Source organism: Acanthochromis polyacanthus, chromosome 9, assembly GCF_021347895.1.
Source record: "Acanthochromis polyacanthus isolate Apoly-LR-REF ecotype Palm Island chromosome 9, KAUST_Apoly_ChrSc, whole genome shotgun sequence".
NCBI lineage: Eukaryota > Metazoa > Chordata > Actinopteri > Pomacentridae > Acanthochromis > Acanthochromis polyacanthus.
In genome coordinates, this window is record NC_067121.1 from 16,146,431 (window position 1) to 16,165,996 (window position 19,566).

The window sequence follows — 19,566 nt, forward strand, 5'->3', positions numbered from 1 at the left end:
ATTTAAAACACTTCTAACAGTGGCTTGCCCTGTTTGCCTTTAGGGTTTTACGGAGCACCACACCCAGGATCATTGTGAATAGTTCAACAGAGTGTGTGTTTCATTGACAGCCTGTCAAAGCTGACATGATGCTACACTGAGCACACCTTAGCTCCATGCTACAGCCACCACGCTTTTTGCTGTATTTACAGTCACAGACGTGCATAATCCCAGCTTCAGCAACATGACACAACGTCCTTATTACTGGCTCTGTCAGCTCATGTTTCATCTCCAGAGTCATTAAAAGGAGTGGGGAACACCTAAACCGCAGACGAGCAAACTGCCCCATGGAGACATGCACAAAGGGGTAAATCATTATGCTGTGTACACAGAGGAGACGCCAGCCCCCCTCACTGAGCACGCGCTGGGGAAAATCCAGCAATAGCTGCCACCGCTCTTCTCGATTTTATGTCTTCTAATACAACATTGATGAAAAGAGTTTGCATAACATTATACCTCCTCTGAATGTGGATAGGGGTCCTAGTCCATTTGTTACATCATCACACTAAGTTCTACCTTGGCCAGAGAAGGAGAGGTGGTGCTGGCTGCCTTGCTTTAGGACAAAACAGCAGCAAAACGTTCTTCGAGCAATAGACAATAAAAGGCTTAATGTGGGCCTGCAAGAAGGGAAGTGTGCATACATCTTTCACAGTGTGATGTGATATCTTTACACACATCCAAATGGAACTGGCTGGAAGAAGACACACACCTCTGCATAATGGAGTCAACTTTTCCTGGGAACTTAAATGGATTTTTTTTTTTTACATTATTTCAACTCAGTAGTTTTTTTTTTTTTTTAGTAGAATTTTTGAACAAGTTTTCCTGATGTTCCTGACACGAATTAATAACTTTAAATCGGATAAAAACAGTATAAGAATAACATAATAGATCATTCATTTGAATAAAAAAAATATTTGTAGCTTCACAAAGACTGTCTAAGCAGTTAAATAAATTACCAAGTCTAAATAAAGCAAAGTAAGACAATGGTTGAAAGATCAGGCAATATGTATTCAAGGTAACATTTGGTGATGCTAGAAACAAATTGTACAGTAGGTCTTTGAGAGTTCACAAAAAAATCTAGAGCAGCCGTTTACTTACATTTAATACTCAAACAGCAAATTGTATTGTATAGTGCAAAAATACAAGATCTGTAATGTGGTTCTAATAATAAACACTAATCAGTCACAACGCTAAAACCATCTGTCTAATATCCTCTTCGTGCCATCAGAACAGCTCTGACCTGTCAGGGCAGGGACACAGGGCCTCTGAGGGTGTCTGGCACTGGGACACTGGCAGTGGATCCTTTGCATCCTGTGGGCTGAGGGATGGGCCCTCAGTGGATCAGGCTTATTCTAGTGCAAGGCATGGATAGTTGATCAGATTAAGATATGAGGAGCTGGGAAGCCAGTTTAACACTTTGTGTTCTTTATCATGTTCCTCAAACTCTTATTGGTCAGTTTTGGTGAAGTGGTGGGGTACAGTGTACTGCTGAGGAAGACCACTGTTGTTTGCGAATGTTGTTTCCCTTGGAGGGGGTTTACTTCGTGTCAAACTATGTTTTGGTGAGTCTTGCATGTCAAAATAACATCCACCTGAATGCCTAGGTCCAAGGTTTCTCTGGAGAAAACTGCATTGTAACAAGATGCTCAATATCATTCACTTTATCTGTCGGTGGTTTTAATGTTCTGGGTGATAGTTGTATGTTTTTTTGTTGTAATCCCTTTTAAAAAATGACTTGTAAATTGAAGTGTCTGACAAGTATCTGTGTGCCACAAGTGAATTAAGATAACCATGCAGATAACAGCGTCACAGTTGCACTTATTAACATTAATATACAGTATCAGTCAAACTGAAGTTAATACCCTAAACTGTCCCGGCACAACTCAGCACAGAAATACACTGATACCATCGTTCACAGTAATGATATATTTTGGCCAGTCTAATAGAGTACATAAATGTCATGTAACATATGGATAGTAGCACTGTACTGCACGTTTACTGACTAAAAAGCATAACAGATTAAAGCTAATTAAGCTAACAATGCCAAAGAGAATGTACTGCAGTAGAGTGTAGTTCAGTGTGTCAGTAGGCAGTTATGCGTGCTTGGCACTGCAAAGCAAAACCACACATACTGTATGTCAGTCCAACTGTGACCTGTGACCCTGACATAGTCCCTCAACCCACCTGACATTTGAATGACATTTTGGTCCAGGTTCTTTCAGAGGCAAGATTTGGACTGCAACTGCGTGGTAATAAGTCCTCTTCTAAAGCATCAGAATGGGACTGTGACACATTTGCAGGTGGCAGTGGGAGAGCTGCGTTAACGATTCTAACCTGATCAGCATTAAGAGTGTATGTCTGAGCATGTATCAGTGTGTGCATGGGTGGTGAGCTGGAATCCTCAAGACCTGATTATACAGATATGACTTCCAAGAGTTTCTGTGAACATCTGTCCATAGCAGTTCCATTTAAACTGATGTGAACGCTTTTCACTTTGATGCTCAGATGGAGGATCAGACAGCATTAAAACAGTTCTCTGCACATGCTTCAAATTATAGGATGTAAGCTTACATATTGCCAGAAACATTTAAGACAAGAACCACTAGATCTTAGGCTTTTCCCATACTAATCTTTCTAAACAAGCTTCCCCTGAATTTCAAAAGTTGACTGGGACTCAAAGGTTAAACTAGGGCAAATTTGGTGGCGTCCATTGTTAATTCGTATCTCACCAAACATCTCATCCAAACACAGAGTCTCAAAAAGATTTGTGATGACCCTAAACTCCTGACTGATAGACGGGCTTAATGGTCCAAAATAGAACATTAGTTCATGTTTTTCTGTCATAGTGCTACCATTGGCAGGTGAGGATATCAAACTGTTGGATTTGTCAGTTCTTTTCTTAGAGAGACAAAATCCAGACTCAACCTTTTTCTCCTAGCATGTGTCCCATTTTCCTGGCTGGCAGGCAGTTGTCACATGAAAACAATGGCAGGGAAGAGGTGGAAAACGCACAAGCCTACCTATGCAAATCCCTCTCTCAGCCACTGACTGCAAGCTTTGAGTTACAGTCTTTCTATGCTTTGATACATTACATTTAAAACTCCTATTTTGACAACGCTTTAATGCATGCTCTCTTCTCTCTGGCAATGGTTAGAAAGTGCTGCACAATGCCAGACATTAGGGGTTGCTGTTATCAGCTTTTGAATACCTCATAGTTGCCACATATTTGCCAAAATACAACAATGTGCTAATTACTATCATGTAAAACCGAAACTGATTTATCTTAGGCAAAAATCTGGATTATTACTCAGTCATTTATACTACGTGTTTTAATTATCAAATAAATGCAACAGAAGGATCAAAAAGTGATCTACATGCAAAGCAGTGTTGTACACAAGTAGCAGCATGGCTGGTGGTGGAGAAATAAAAACAAGTTTTTGTTATTGGAACAAAAAGCCTTTCATGTTGTTACTAATGAATGGAATAAATGAATTAATCAAAGCAAAACACAAAACACACAAATGAAAAACCCTCAATGTTCCTGCTCTTATTTTGTGTTACTAATAAGAGTTTCTTGTCTGCTGTCACATATCCTGATAGACATTGACCTCATTACCAAATAAACTGTAAATAAATTGTAAGGCTATTAGGGAAATGAATGCAAATCCTTTAAATGCTTTATGCAAAAATGCAATGTAGAGTGTTGGTCTAATCTATTAGTAGTCAGAAGTAATTCATAGCAATAACTATGTATGCCATAGTGTACTGCATGGTCATTAAAGTCTGACACTGATAGAAAACCAGAAAGATGCACATTTATGCTCTGGCAGATTTGACTCTGAATGCAGGATACTGGCAAATCTGCATAGATCATATTTTTTTTTAAAAACACTGAGGAGCCTAAAGGATACTGATTGCTTTGTGTATGAGATTGACTTCTGTCAGTTAACCTCAAGCCTGCAGCAGTATTTGTGGGGTTTGAGGTTGTAAAAGAGAATAAAGGTATGGGGGTTCCTGAACTCAAGTAGTGCAACAGATGTGGTACTTTTCACGAGACTGATCTCCAAATGTTAGAATGGATGACCAGATCACCTGTCAATACCTGCAGGTACACAGTAACTAACTGTCAAAAACCAGAGCAGAGGTACCCAATATATAGAAGAAAACAGAAAACAATTGTCTAAAATGTGTAGTTACACATAGTTGTTCGATGTTCTGATGTCCACAAAGCAGTGTCACTATACAATGTTTTCAGAAGCAGCTAGATATTTTTCTCTTTTATCCCTTGTCGGGTGCCTCAGAGATGAGTTTGTAATAAATGCAGAGACAGCAGGGAGAGTCGTGTAAATGGCACTTGTGTGGCTAACAATTAGTGTATTCCCAAACCTGCCAGAGTGCCCAATGAGAGCTACTCTGTAGTGTAGAGTATCAGGGATCGATAAACACACGGCAGAAAGAAAACCATTAATTCTTATTAATAATGGATTAGCAAGTTATCATTTTCATGAGGCAACACTTAGTGGAAATTTGTCTGATGGTATCAGCACTGGTTGTTTTAATGGAATACTTCCATTAAGGTCTTTTCAGGCCATTAGCAGGCAACTTGTTTGCAATTAATTCCATATAAAGCTGCCTCCCCTGCAAGTTATTTACCCCAATAAAGTCAACAGCACTTCAGGCTGTTTGTTTAAACCAATAAACATCACGTCTGCTATCTGCACTTCTGTTTTACAGTCAAACACCAAGGAGCATTGTGTTATTTGTTTCCCATAATCTCTCCACTTGGTCATTGTATTACAGGTTAAAATGTGTTATTTTAATTCTAGAGGTTTAAATTTTGAAATTGAAGTCTGACAAATTGAGTTCACATGAAAAGATAGAAGGACAAGTGTCACTGTGCAATCAATAGTGCAACAGCTCCACCTCTTCTTCTTGCATCAATTAGGGTCGCAACTAGTGATTTTTTTGTTATCAATAATCAGAAGATTATTCTATCACTTATTCATTTTGTTTATATGACGAAATATCTGCAAAACCCAAATGGGTTAATTTTACTGTGATGGAAGAAAAAGACAAATTCTCAGATCTGATGACCTGAAACCAGCAAATGTTAAAGCATTTTTGTTAAAAAGTGATACTGAAACCAGTTGGTAATTAATTTTCTGCTGATTCATGAATCAATTAATCCATCTAGCGTCAATTACATCACATCATTTCTGTCACTGTGAAATACTAAAAGTAAATAGTAAGATGAAAGACATAATGTGTGACGGTTTTGTAGCTCTGGTAATTTGGCATCAATATCTTTAGCTAAGACTTTGTGGGAGACAAAAGCTCAGTGTTTATCATTGTCACTTCACATCTAGAGGACCCTGAAGTCAAAATAAACTAATCTCTTGCCATATTTTATAGTATTTAGCTGGATGGTTCAGTTTCCATGCACTGTCCTCCCTGACTCATTCATAGTCAGTTTACACTGCAATAACTTACAATAACAGAAATCAGAGAGTATTTTTTTAGAATGATAGTATGGTGTACAGAGATTGGCAGAGCTGTAGAAGCATTATCAGAACTTAAGGTAAGGGCAATCTGATTCATCATTACTGAGACACTGTACTTAGGACAAAATGTCTAAACTAACAGGAGAGAAAAGAAAAGAAGAACATCTAACTTTCAATATCCCCGCAGACCACAAAGACAAGCTTTCTATCAGGCCTTCCAGCCTTCTCTGAATTATTCAAGACAGTGGACAAGAAAAAGAACTCTAAGTGCAATTACCCTTCACTCTTCTTTTCCCAGTGTGAGCAACATTAATGTAATGGCTTTCATCTTTTCAAGCCGATTATGAACAGGGAGGCATCTCTCAAGTCTTGTTCTCTCTCTCTCTTCTGGACTGTCAGTCAATATATGACATTTGAAAAAAAAAAGAGCAGAATGTGCTTTGGTAACTGATTATAGGAGTGGGCATTTAAAGCAACTGTTTAAAAATATGCACAGATAAAGGCTTCATTGTCTACTTTTTGATGGTAACAATGTGGGTGTTCCTGTTATCACACGATTGGGAGTCTGAGGTGTTATATTACCTGTGGTATTTAAACTGGTGCCCAGCCTAGACATAGTCAAAGATGATTCACTATCTGTGACTTCTTTCAACCTACTGTTTCCTTAAGGATACTTTTAACATACATTAGATAAAGGCAGACATTCCATGATGATTTCTTTGTTACGCGTTCTGAAGATAAAATGATTTATGTTGGGGATGCTATTTTTTTGAGGGATGTTTTTATTTAAATTTGTGCATGTTTTGTGGTTTGGTTTCCTCAGTGCAACCATGATCCTTGCTGGTTGGAGATTCACCATGTCGTCTCCAAATCTGTGGACAATGCAAATGTAAAATTCCCTATCGCGCCTTGTCTCCAGTGAACAAGTGCTTTATTCGTGTGGCTCTGATACAAAAGAAAAGTCTGCTAATGTGTCAGCTGAACTGCACAGCTCATCTGCATAACCCTGGGGCAACATCACCTCCGATGTTCATTTAGTTCATTTGATGAAATGTTCTCATTTTCATTGTCATGAAACTGCGTGGTTTTCCCATTTTGAAACAGTGAAAAACGACTGATTGTTGCATTTGAAGGCATGTGTGGGTGTCAATCGGGGGACACTTGCATGCAAAACAAAATACAAAGGGAGAAAAGTACATTTTGTATGCAGCTTGAATGTGTAATAAAGTTTAGAGTGTGCCATCTTTGTAAGGGAGATCCAAATTTGTCTCTAAAATTGCTGCCGGAGCATGGAAGGAGTTTAAGGCAACTGGTGGGGGGCTTTGTTAACGCTGCTGGGCAAAGTCCTATCCTGGCTCACAACATGACATTTAAAACACCAATGTGGGGAAAATGTTAAGTGTGTTAAGTGATCCCAAGGGATGCTGGATAGGGGGCTCAGCTGCCGAGATGGCTCCGAGCTTCTTCAAAGATCCCATTTTGGGGTTAGCTCATCATCCATCACCACACACCCCCTTACATCCTGACTAACCTCATTAATTTGCCTCCCCTAGATTAACCTTCCCTCTGAGACCCTAAAAGGATCCAATTGTTCCCATCTTCTCACCCACACAGCCTGGAGGTCTTAAGTAAACTCTCCACTAGCCAAAATTCAGAGGGAATTGAATCATGCTAAGATACAGATTCTGGTTTTAGAAGTGCCATCATGCTCTTTGTTGCATTACTTCTAATTTAGTTTCTTGGAAAAGCTAAGGTGACCATTTACCTATGAAATAGATACCACTTGAGATCCAAATCATTTTTTATTCTGCTGCATGTCCACATTATTTTTGTGTTGTTCTAAATGCCTTTAAATTCATTTACTAGGGTGTTCCAAAAGTAAGCAATACACAGGTGTGTGACAGTGGACCTGCGAGTTACTTAAATCTGTCCAACCCAGTGCCAGCTATCTCGAGTTTCTCCCATCTCACCATCTGATGATGCACCACATAAATGAATTAATAAAGTGTATGGGCATCATTTTATGTTTCTAATATCGATCACATTACACATCTCAACACAAATTAAGTCCATATTTACTCCTTTATCTTTGGTAATAGCGGAATATTATTATGTAGTAACTGAAGTATTTTTTTCCAATAAAGACATGACTATTACAGAGAATTGACATTTCTTTCCTCTATTTGTCCTTTTCTGGAAGGACACTGGCAGTTCCTGTGGCACTGCCAAAACTGGGATGCAGCAGAGGGTCTGGGTGACTGCCTCTGGCCCTGCTATTGAGCTGCCTAATTAAACCATTAATCTCACATCATTAACCTCTGATGACCCTTTCCCTCTCCATCCTGACATTGCTGCACGGGCTTATGAAAACAACTTCCCACCAAATCTCTCCAACCTCTGAAATGCCACATTCAACATTTAATCTTGCAGATGCTGGTCTCACATACATTACTTCCTCTGTTGTTCAGCTCTCCCTCCACCTCAGTCTTTTTGCCAGAGTGCCTGTCTGTATGATGTGTGTGGACCACAGCTGTGTGCTAACTGCATTACTCTCCAAGTGGCTCTCCAAGGTGGATATGGTTACTTTTAATTAAACAAGAATCAATTTCTGTCCCTGTCAGATTTTTTTTGAACTGGGTGACCATATGGACACTTAAAAATACAATCCAATTTCCAGCCCTCCAACCCCCCATCTGGCCACTGATCTCCAAATCACTCTGGCACTTCCATTACATCATTCCATTGTAGGAGCTTTAGTTATTGCCATATCAGTCTACAAACATTATCTTATAGGTTCATGAAATACATGGCAAATTACATTGATTTAAAGGCTTTTCAATCATTCCTGAATTTCTGATTAACTTTGTTATATTATCAGGGATATGTCTGTTTAAATAAAAGAGTATATATTCAGTAAATATTTAGCATTGGGGCTCCATGGGAAAGTTTTGTTACGGTTTAACCATGGACAATAAAGACACACAATGGCAAAGAAACTGTCTGAAGAACTAATGAACTACCATTAACCTATTAGTGATACACAGGGGATCACAAAACATGACACTAAAGAGCTGCAACATTGAGGGAGTGACTTGATATAAAAAGTTGTTTTAATCTTATTAAGTTAATTATGGTGCCATTGTAATCTTCCTGCCACTGGGAGTGAAAAGAGCAGACCTGGGTACAAAGGAGGCCTCAGTGATCTTGCCTTACCTCACATGAAAAGACTACCAAGATTATAACATGAGAGGAGCGGGAGGAGACACATACATCAAAAGCTTATTAAAGCCAATGAAATAACTCACAATGACAGCACTACAAAAAGATAACCATTACATTTAAGTGCTGGCTATATATGACTTTGAGGCTGACCTTGTGGGACACTGTCCTATTGTGTACAAGGAGGCTGTTTAGAGAGCTAGTTGATTAGGCCGAGCTCCCTGGGGATCGATGGCACGTCTGTGATCAGCACTCGGAGTAATCACACTGCATTGTGTCCCCACTCAATGATGATATAAGATGAATGATGTCACAGGGCTATCACACTGACAGTGCTGCTGGAGGGCTTCTTGTACTTATTTGTGCCTCTAAATCATGATGAATTGTACCATTTAAGCTTAAGCCAATGAAACTTTATGACAACTACCTTGAAATGTAGCCAATTTAAACCAGGAAACAATGCGCTGTAAAGACAATAACCTACACTTTTTATATAAGAGCATGGCCTAACACTATATGTTTTATGTGTGAGCCACCAGTGGTTTTTTTGCCTTTCTTAACTTTTTTCAAGGGGAATACAAGGACACCAGTCTGAACCAATATAATCAGAAACTTGCCAGGCACCCCACCTATAATATCTGTCTGGTGTCTGCCCTGTAATACAGGAAATCCAAACCAGAACTATCAAGCTCACATAACTAGGCTGCATACAAATTAAAGGCACAAAATGCGCACAACCCTGCCATTAGTGGTAGGTGTTATTTTTGCCCCCCAACTGTCTTATTTTAATTCTATGTCTGTTTGCTTTGCAGTCTGGGAAATAGCAGTTCTGGGCCTTTTCCTATATGTGCTTAAATTATACTACAACCATAGGTTAACCAGACTAGACCAGAGCCAGGCTTTTCTCTAAGGCATCTGACTTTTTAAGCATATTTTCTCTTGTGCCCCCAATTCCTATATAATTTTTGGGTCTATCTTCAGTCAAAGAAGGCTTGTCTCAGCTTGTTAAATCAGACTATCTTTGTCCGTTAATTAAAATGCTTGGCTCTGCATTTTAATCTGTAAATTATATGATCAGTGAAATTAGAGACCTGGGCAATCTTGCACTCATGGAGACTGAGAGGCAGAGAACAAAAACACTAGTTCAACAAGTGGCTCCGTGTTACACAATAACTCATTGTTCATAGGATGAGCACAGTAAAACACACACATCAATTTTGTGTCCATAAATACCTCTGTGTTGTTTGGAAAAATGGTAAAATGGCAAACAAAGTCAGAAGAGAAACAACTATGACAGAATATTTAAATCATCTTAAATAACTTTTGGAATCTAGTATATTATTATTATTCACCTCTGCTTGCACCATATGTCAGCACAGAGTGTAGACAGCATAGCATCAGCACAGTTTAACAATCAAGCCCCATCCAAACTCTGGGCTGCATCAGGCATCTGACAGTCTCAGCGCATTAATAGAATATCTTGACACGTACATTAATGATCTTCAAAAGCACATGCAATTGAATTAAGTTTGTTCATTTTCTGGGTGGCTATAAAAATGCAAGTATAAAAGATCATGATATAATATGACAGAAAACAAGCTTCACAACTAGTAAACTGATTACTGATCACAGATTCCATTTGCTGTCTTGAAAAGAGTGCTAAGCTAGATATTTATAGAACAAACAGAAATTCTCTTGGAGTTACATACATTCTTTCAGATAATTAATCTTCAACTATTAATGCTTTATCCAAGTTGTTAAGTGACTGTTTATATTAGAGTTATTATAAAGTAGGATGCAATATTTTTGTTGCATGGGAAAAACAAGCAGACTTGAATACATGTCTGAAGTTGAATGCAGTGCAGAGGGACACATGGTTAATTTCTTTCTTCAGCACTACTGTTCCAGTCAAGGTTTGAATTGGTCTGATCAAATTACAATTAAGCCCAGACAGTCTTGCCAGACCACAGGAAAAGAGACAGGATTGCAAAACTTTTCTGCAAGGTCAGGTTCCCGGCGATACTGTGCAAAAGTTGACACACATTGAGAGACAAAGATGACAACACAGGGCGGAGTGAGAAAAGGCAAAGGGTACAGCAAGACAAATCCTATTTGATACATGTTTGAAAGGACAGAGACGTTGCTGTTGTCGGGTAGAGGAACAGAGGGGGATGGGGTATAATTGAATTACAGTGACCCTATGGCAGCACTATAGGTGAGGTCATGTGTTGAATTAATTCTGTCCCTGACCCCATCTTTGGCAGGGCAGTGCGTGTTGGCTGCCCCCTACACAAAACAGTGCAGCAAAAGTGACACATCTCTTGGAGTGGCTTCTTCCAGCCAAAACTGTCAGTAAGACTGACAACCAGCCACAGAGGGCGATGGATCCTCACACAAGCAGCTATTTTTGTTTTTTGGAACCCACCAAAGACATGAAATATAATCTGTGTTCTTTTTATGTGAAGCTATACACTGAGCAGTACGAAAGCATGTCTCCAGTGAACACACATAATATATTTACTTAATGTACAACAATGTATTGCGTTAAATCAGACTTGAAAATAAATGTAATCCTTTTAAATAAAGAGAATTTCTCACTGGAAATCTGTATACATGTGAAAATATTCTGAACAAATTTGTTATTTAACCTCTCACTGCGTGCAATGTTTACTATATGCGCAGAAAATGAGAGGCTGAAAGGCTGTTATTGTCAAAACACACATGAAGCTGTCTTTTCAGGGGATGGAGCTAAGGCAAAACTTCATAGGCGAATGAAGTTACTTACTGTCTGCCACAGAGGAGAACACCACGCAGCTGAGTAGAAGCAGGAACAGCAACGCCCATCTGGGCAGGAGGGGCACTGCCAGGTGAATATTATGCACCATGTTCCAAGTTGGCACTGCTCCCTCCTCAGTCCCCTGCTAGACACGTCCCACTCTGACAGGATCAAAGACTAACACCTGGGAGAGCAAACACATGCAGAACAAGGGTACAGAAACATTAGTATTCCACCTCACTATATACTTGCATATATTTGAATGAGCATAATAACACCGTAAAACAGAAATATCAAAAGCAAGTCGCAGAGCAGAACCAAAAGAGACAGCATTTTTGTGTACTTGTAAGAAAACAACAACACGTAACAGTGGAAATCTTTGGTCACGATCAACAAGGCACCTAATACCCACAACAAATCCTGCTCGGGGCAGAGGAAATACAAGTGGAGTGAATATAGCACGCAAACTACATCAGCAGAAGCGTTGGAAAACAAAAGCAGGACAGTTCTACAAAGAGAAATTACAGGAAAAAATAACAAGAACAAAGAAGCTGTGAGGCAGCAGGCTTAAGCTTCTCAGTCACCATCTCACAATGGGGATCAGCTAAGAACCCAGAGGACCTCCTAAACAGAACTCCCCAAGGACCACTGCCCACTTAATGCTTCCCATTAGGAAATTGTGACTGTGTCTTCCAGATGGTTTCAAATCACACAAAGTGCCTTGATCTCATAAAATGACAACATGTATGCATACGTAGAACATTTAACATACTACACATCCCATGGGAGGCATGGTTGGTCAACAAAGCAGCAGCAGGTGTACCACAAATGAACCATGATGACTGCAGCTTTAAAACAGAAAGCATCACAAAGACTGCTCTTGTGAAACTACGCAAAAACTGATGCCTTGTCTTTTTAAGAATTACATTTAGTGTAGGGAACAACTGATGAAGTCAGCTGACTAAGACTCCGATATATGACCCAAAGTTTGCTATGGCCTCCAGTTTCAATGTCAAATGCTATTACAAATAAAGTAACTGTGTATCCTCATAAATTGAGCTAAGTAAATTTCTCATCCATACTCTCTTGCCCATGGCCATCTGTGATGAGTAATCATAATGCCGTAAAGCAGACCAAAATATGGTAAGGATAGATATCTCTCTTTTGATGGAATTAAAGCAGTATCTTCAGAGGACGTCAGGAAAAAAAGAGCTAAAATGAGAAAAGTTTTTAAAGTTTTAGAGTGAGTCCGCTTTTGTCAAGAGCATGCTGACAATGATTCCGTACAAAGCTTTTAAAAGAGGCCTGTTGGAACTGAATGGAAAACCTTCTCAGCTGATCTGTTCAATCTCACTGCCTACTGTACAGTGCTGACTGAACAATACTGATTGCTGATATTTGTGAGAGGAAAGAGTGTTCTTCACAGTGTGGAATACCTAGAGGCTTGCTGGGTGGCCGGTCAGCTTTAGTCTATTCAGTTCAGCTAAATAAGTTAGAGTGTCAGGAACACAATGCCTCCAGTATCTTGTGGAAAAAAAGAACATTCTTAAGCCTGTGGAGGTGTTGAGCAGCCCATTACTCATGTGGCTATTTCAATGCGGGTGGAAACACAGAAAAACGCATACACTGGGCACCTCTTCGACCACCCTCTTTGTTAAACAACACCACGGAAAACATTCTGTTAGGCAGAAAGCTTAACAAAGCAAAACTTCAATAGTTTCCTTTTCTTCCGCGGAGCTCTGCTTTAACCTCTTTCGACAAGTCATTTGGCAATGGAAAAGCAGGCATGGATGAGTGAAACGTGGTAATGGAACGCTGCGTGTGAGTCAGGTGGTGCCTCACCTGGGCACAGATGCAGACAGGTAGCACTGACAGCTAGTTTTTCATCACTGTTCATCAGTTATAGGAATGTGCCCCAGGGCTTTCATGTCTGCTAAGTCAGTTTCCAATTCTGAACACACCTTGCATTGAAAGAATTTCCAGACAGTGTGTGTGTGTACAGTCAACATCATCTATCATCTTTGCAAGACCAAGCTGTGATCGTATCAAACTCTGTCATATTCCACCCTGCATGTAGAGTTTGGAGAAACACCCACATGGGCAGCTAAAATAATGAAAACTTCTGGTAACAACTCGGTGTCTTCACCTTCAGTGGTAATGACAAAGCAGGTTATTGTTGGTGTGTTAAGCTGCAGCTGTCAGGGGAAGAAAAAGATACACAAATACACTGCTCAGGGTGCCAAAGAACTTTATCACACCCCCACTCTGCAACCAGAATTAAAGACATTTAGACTCCATTTTTATCTCAAGTTAATACCTCAAGTTAGCTTTGCAAAATGAGTTTAAGTCACATCAAGTTTGTTGGCTGGCAAATTTGTTTTGACACTCATTTCTATGTACGTCAGTGCTGCGCTGGTTCATGTCGGCGGGTAGAGGGAGCGAGTGAGGCTGATAGAGTTGGCTACTCACCGTGCTCCAAAGCCTTGGCGGTGGAGGGATATCTTTCACAGCAGATGCCAGAGAGAGGCAGATGCTTTTCATCTTCAATGAGACAAATTCCTAGAGCGAGGCTTATTCTTTATTTATTTAGCTACTTATTTATCCCAGTGCAGCTTGGTCCCTCCCAGCAGCACACAAATACGCTGGGACAACAGTTGCCACTATGTGCATTTGTGTTGTGGCGGTGGTGCAAATGAGAAAAGGATAGGGCACCAACGTGGAAAGGGTGCAGTGTGATCCAAAATCTGAGCAAGTGGCTCAGCACACAGGAAGACATTGTTTGCAAGTATGTGGGAGAGCGAGAGAAAAACAGTGGGAACATGTAGGGGTGGATGTCTGCCCATATGAGAGTATATGTGAATCTTTCTGTCCTGGTAATAATTTAATTCTGAAGCCTGTTGTGTGCCTATTAGTAGGACGTAGTGTGTGTGTGTGTGTGTGTGTGTGTGTGTGTGTGTGTGTGTGTGTGTGTGTGTGTGTGTGTGTGTGTGTGTGTGTGTGTGTGTGTGTGTGAGAGAGAGAGAGAGAGAGAGAGAGAGAGAGTGAGCAGTGCGTAATCATTGGCAAAATGATGATTCAGATTGTGATTGAGATTTTAATTAATATTCACAATAATTAGTCAGAATGAATTCTGGAGTTAAATTGCTTTACAGCTCCACTGCCAGGTTTAAATTAATATGATCTGAAATTGAAGTGCTAATGTTCCGTAAACTATAATGTCACAACATATATCAACGTTCTGCATTAGCGATGAAAATTTTGAACAAGTTCTTCCACAATAATTGGAAGCATTATCAATCAACATTCAATTACTCAAAAAAGAGGTGTAGTGGTAAGGACTGTTACCTCACAGCAAAACATTCTAGGTTAGAACCTGATTGCCTTTTAATTTAAGAGATTACAGAAAATATCAACGTGACCTAAGTTTGAAGACAGCAGAATTGTTTTTGCAAATAGACTGTGTAAATGAAAACACAGAATTGGCTAATTATCCATGGCAAGGCATCTTGAAGTAGGAAAGTAGCATTACCACCTATAACATGGAAAAAAAGGAGATGTGTTGAATAATTTCAAATCTACACTATTCACAACAACCCCAGACTTTTCCTAGATTAGCTCACAAAATCTGAGGTGTAGGTGGCGACTCTACGGTCTTGAGCCAACCTGAACACAATTTATTGTGCATCACTAGGTCCTCAATATGTCCTGTATCCTATACAGAGAGGTGATTGCAACATCCTGCTTTGACACAAAGAAAGCATTATAGAGAAGAAGAGGTTATTGAAATTATAAAAAAGTAGAGTTACTTCTAAACCTAATGTCCTTCACTCACTCAGCTTTGGAATTTTAAGTGTTTGTGGAGTTCTCGGTAACACAGAGTGACATATACAAAATATTGTATACAAACTGTACAATAGGTAGAAGAGTGAGAGATTTAGTGAAGTAATTAACAAGGGAACAATGGGACTGGATCTTCGAAAACGGTAAACTGCGGAGGACAACAGAGCTTGTGAGGGAAACATACACACCTAGTACACACCATTCCTGTTTGCTTGTTTTCCACCCACATTAGGTGCCTGTCATTCAAGTTATTACCCCCGACATATGTGTGTGGCAAGGGAGTGGCTACCCGTACAGAAGAGGCAGTCTACAGACAGACAATGCAAGACAGCTGCGCAGAGAGAGCGCCGAGGTTGTGTAAACACTACTATTAGACTAACTACAGGTAGCATTTCTGCTCTCCGTCGTTTCCATTCCTCCTACTCATGTTCTTTCTCTCTCTGCCTCTATTTAATGGGTCATCCTGAGCGCGGGGAGGTGGGACAGCTGAGATATATGGCTCGCAGTGTGGGGAGCTAATCATGGCCGTCTCTGGGGGTGATAAACCCAGACCAGAGAGGTTTGTGTTGGCGCAGCCTGCAACGGCTCCATAAACACAGTTACAAGCAGAATTTCAACAGCACTGTTTTGGCCCTTGATTAGTTTTCCATGCCCTAGAAGGCTCACCCTCACAAGTCTGTGCTCCTTTTTTACCTCAGCAGTGAACACATACCACAAGACCCTGAGAGAATTACTGCAAGCTGGTGAGCCCCATATTGTAAAATGAAAGTGTAAAGTAACCAAATTAGGTTTTCCTTTCAACTCCAAAAGCCCTGCCATATCCAGAGACTTGATGGTGCATGTCTTTTTTACAGGGCTGCAACAAGGCGACTGCACTGAAACTCACCTAACAAAGGGTAATGTTCTGTGACCTATCGGGTTTGAAAGCACTTCTGTTTACAAGCGGATTCCACAAAGTTAATTGTTAACGCTTTACTGCCGAGCACAAGATTGAGAGACTGAAAGACACCTTTAACAGATGAGTGCACTTCCTTGAGTTGGGCAATAGAAAGTAGGGAGTAGCTGATTATGCTGACCTACAATGAAAGCACTCATGTAATAAATCACAAGAGTAAAGTGTCTGCCCATGGGGATCACTCAAAGGAACCCTTTGTGTAGTTAATTTAACAAAGTTTGATCATTAAGTAATATTACCGCCATGTAAAATGTATTCAGACATTTATGCCATAACACATTGTAACTTCGCACGTATTCATGACGCATGGTATAATTTATGACGTATGAGGGTTGGACGAGCACCAAGCTCCGGCTAATGTCAGATACAGGCACTAACTCGCTCTCAACAGAATACAAAGACCATTTCATATCAGTTTTACCCATATGATACAATGTCGACTGGCATTTAGTCTGGTTGAGTGAACATTTAACAAAACTCAAGTACCACCATAAATTTCCACTGAAGTGGGAATTTACAATTACCTCTGAGGGGCTACCAATCTTTTCAGCTGTAAATCAATCTGGGAATGAAAGGTGATATGTATTACACGATATGTATTACACAGAGTAGAAGAGACATACCAGAGTGCCACTTCCATTTGAATTTATTGAAAAGTGATTATTGAGGTTGTCGAGCTGCAGAGGAGGAAGAAAATGGCTTGTACTACAAAGCGCTGGGCAAAAGGACTGCAATAAATCAAAAAGCAGGCTCAATGTAAAACAGACATTCATCAAACAAAAGAAATGCTTTGCATACCTGGACCACTTGAGTGTATAAAACAGCTTTCTGAAAAAAGGTATCAAATTTTAGGAGCCATATAAGTTCTGTTTGAAAATCACAATGAAATATTCAGAGAACCATAAAGTCAAATTAAAAATATGTTAAACTTCCATGGACGTCTCACAAATACTAAGCAATAAACACTATTATTTCTAAGGAATTATTGTGTGGAAAACTGATGGTAAATTTTGACATTTTATGTTAATTCCATCCAATGTGTTGATATCCCAACATCTTGGATTAAGCTGACATTTCTATCATGGGCATTAGCATGATTAGGATTATTATTTGGCTTATAAATCCTATGTTTTTGTTTACATTTTAGAGAGTTCTTCAAATGAATAACTGAATAATTAACAGCAAATCTGCACCATGGCCGCACACGAAATTTGCAATATAAACTGAGACACTGAGATTCTACAGCAGATGTGCATATATATCAAAAGGAAATTCACACTGTCAAGCAAGAAAGATAAGCTAAGACGTCACCACTTGACGGTTTGCTTGTTGACAGATGGTGCCATAAAATGACTAGGCAGGCAGCACAGAAGGCATGGACTCCCCCCTCCTCTTCATACCAAGCAGAGGACTTCAATCCCCCTCCCACCACAACCACCCCCTGGGCACAAAGCCTCGTCTCAGCCAGCAAAAGACAAACAGAGTGAAGGCATGTGAGCAGAAAGACTGGCAAATACAGGGCTGCATGGATCAATAGTTGGTCAAACACAGGCAGTTGTTGGGCTTAGCTCAATCCATGGATATAAGGTAAATGGATTTGAGCAACCAGTCAGAGAGGAAATATTATGAAAATTAGGCTTTATAAAACTACTGGGTAGTGCAGAATACAATAAAAACTGAAAACATTGTATAAACATAATGCTTTCTGTTTTCCTTTGCCTTAATTTTGAAGAATATTTCTTTTTTACAAGTGATACTGAGGTGAGAATATTGGACCAAACTTTGTATATGAGTGGGGCTTTTGGGAGCTTCATACTATTCAGCAGATGTCTCCACTGTTCTAAATCAATTACCTCTAGTCAGTCAATGCTTAGGGTAGGGTGTATTGTAAATCAGCTTGGTGTCATGCCAGATTAGTAACTGTAAAAGGCTGGGAGTAAAGTTCTTTGGCCAGCGTGGACCCTCCAGAGGCTGACATGACAAAGAAGCTGCAGCCTCTATGCTCAGTGACGGAGCAACTCTGGTAACTGTTTGACATAATACTTGGTAAGGTTGCGATAGATGGAGCCGGGCAGACCATTTCTTATTCTTTCCCTCCTGTTTTTATGTCTTATTTCAAAAAATAATGCGGGTTTTTAGAATTTTTCGTCATGATTTGTCAAGTGTTTTGTTCAGTATTATTCAGGAGTACATCTGTACTGCACAACCAGACACACATCTTTACATTTCTACAGACACCATTCTAGTAAAACCAAATATTAGCTGTGAATGGATCAGTCAGATGGCTGCCGCTGGCCATTAATCCAATAAGTGGTCACTCTTTCACTGACAGACACTGGGTTGATGGCCTGCACTTCTCCAAATGCAATCTTGAAAGCAGATCTCACTACATTAGTTTATACAAGTCTACTACTGAGGAACTGATATGCTAGCCGAAATGTGTCCTGGCAAAAAATAAATAAAACACTAACAGAGGTGAGGGCATGCAGCTGTAGACTGCCTTCACTTTATGACACACAATGTTCAAGGTTTGTTGTACCATACTGGATGAGCCTGTGCTCAGTCAGAGTTAAAACACACAGAAGAAACAGTATTAGTTCACCCTACAACAGAGCATGTAAAAGTCACAGGGGAAACAATTCTCTGCGGTCTGAGGTACAGAACAATAAACCTAATGTTGACACAGGGAAGAGCTAGACTAAGTCAGAGAAGGCTGAGAAAAGCACCTCCTATATAATCAGGCATTTGTGGTGGGAAACACAAACATTGTACCTTATGGTGTCTGTGGCACAGCATAAGGTTGTTTTTATAAAGAATGACCCCCTAATGAGAAATGTGTTTGGATAAATCTAAAAGGCACACAAACATATGCTTTTCTGAGATCTACCATGAAACAGAAATTCCATGTGTTACACAAAGAAATGCTTACTGACTACTGATTTCTGAAACAGTTAAGACCTAACAGATTTAACATGGGTTGGTTGCTACACAAATGTGGAAATAAAGAAGATCCCCAAGGTCCTAATCCAACTCATGCCCTGCCTTCTATTCCAGACGGCTATCCTTTTAGCCCCTGTCTAACTAGTGAAAAGAGGCAGATTCTAATAAGCCATTCTGTCTTTCTGTCAGTCTGTGTTTCTCTCCGTCCCCAGGCTTCCTCGTCTCTCTCTCTCTCCCTGACCATCCCTTTCTATCTGTCTGAGCCATGAGCAAGCCTGTTGGAGCAGATGGAACCT

At 40.0% G+C, this 19,566-nt stretch overlaps 1 protein-coding gene across 24 annotated transcripts in view; it reads right to left on the bottom strand.

Moving 5' to 3' along the window:
* The window catches only part of LOC110957580 (receptor-type tyrosine-protein phosphatase F), a 185,782-nt gene that overhangs the window by 101,741 nt on the left and 64,475 nt on the right, over positions 1–19,566 (bottom strand). For all 24 annotated transcript variants that reach the window (XM_051953723.1, XM_051953727.1, XM_051953722.1 and 21 more), the window contains exon 2: positions 11,545–11,719. In XM_051953723.1, the coding sequence (XP_051809683.1) occupies positions 11,545–11,644 (100 nt within the window). In that variant the 5' untranslated portion in view covers positions 11,645–11,719. The remainder of the gene's footprint in view (positions 1–11,544; positions 11,720–19,566) is intronic.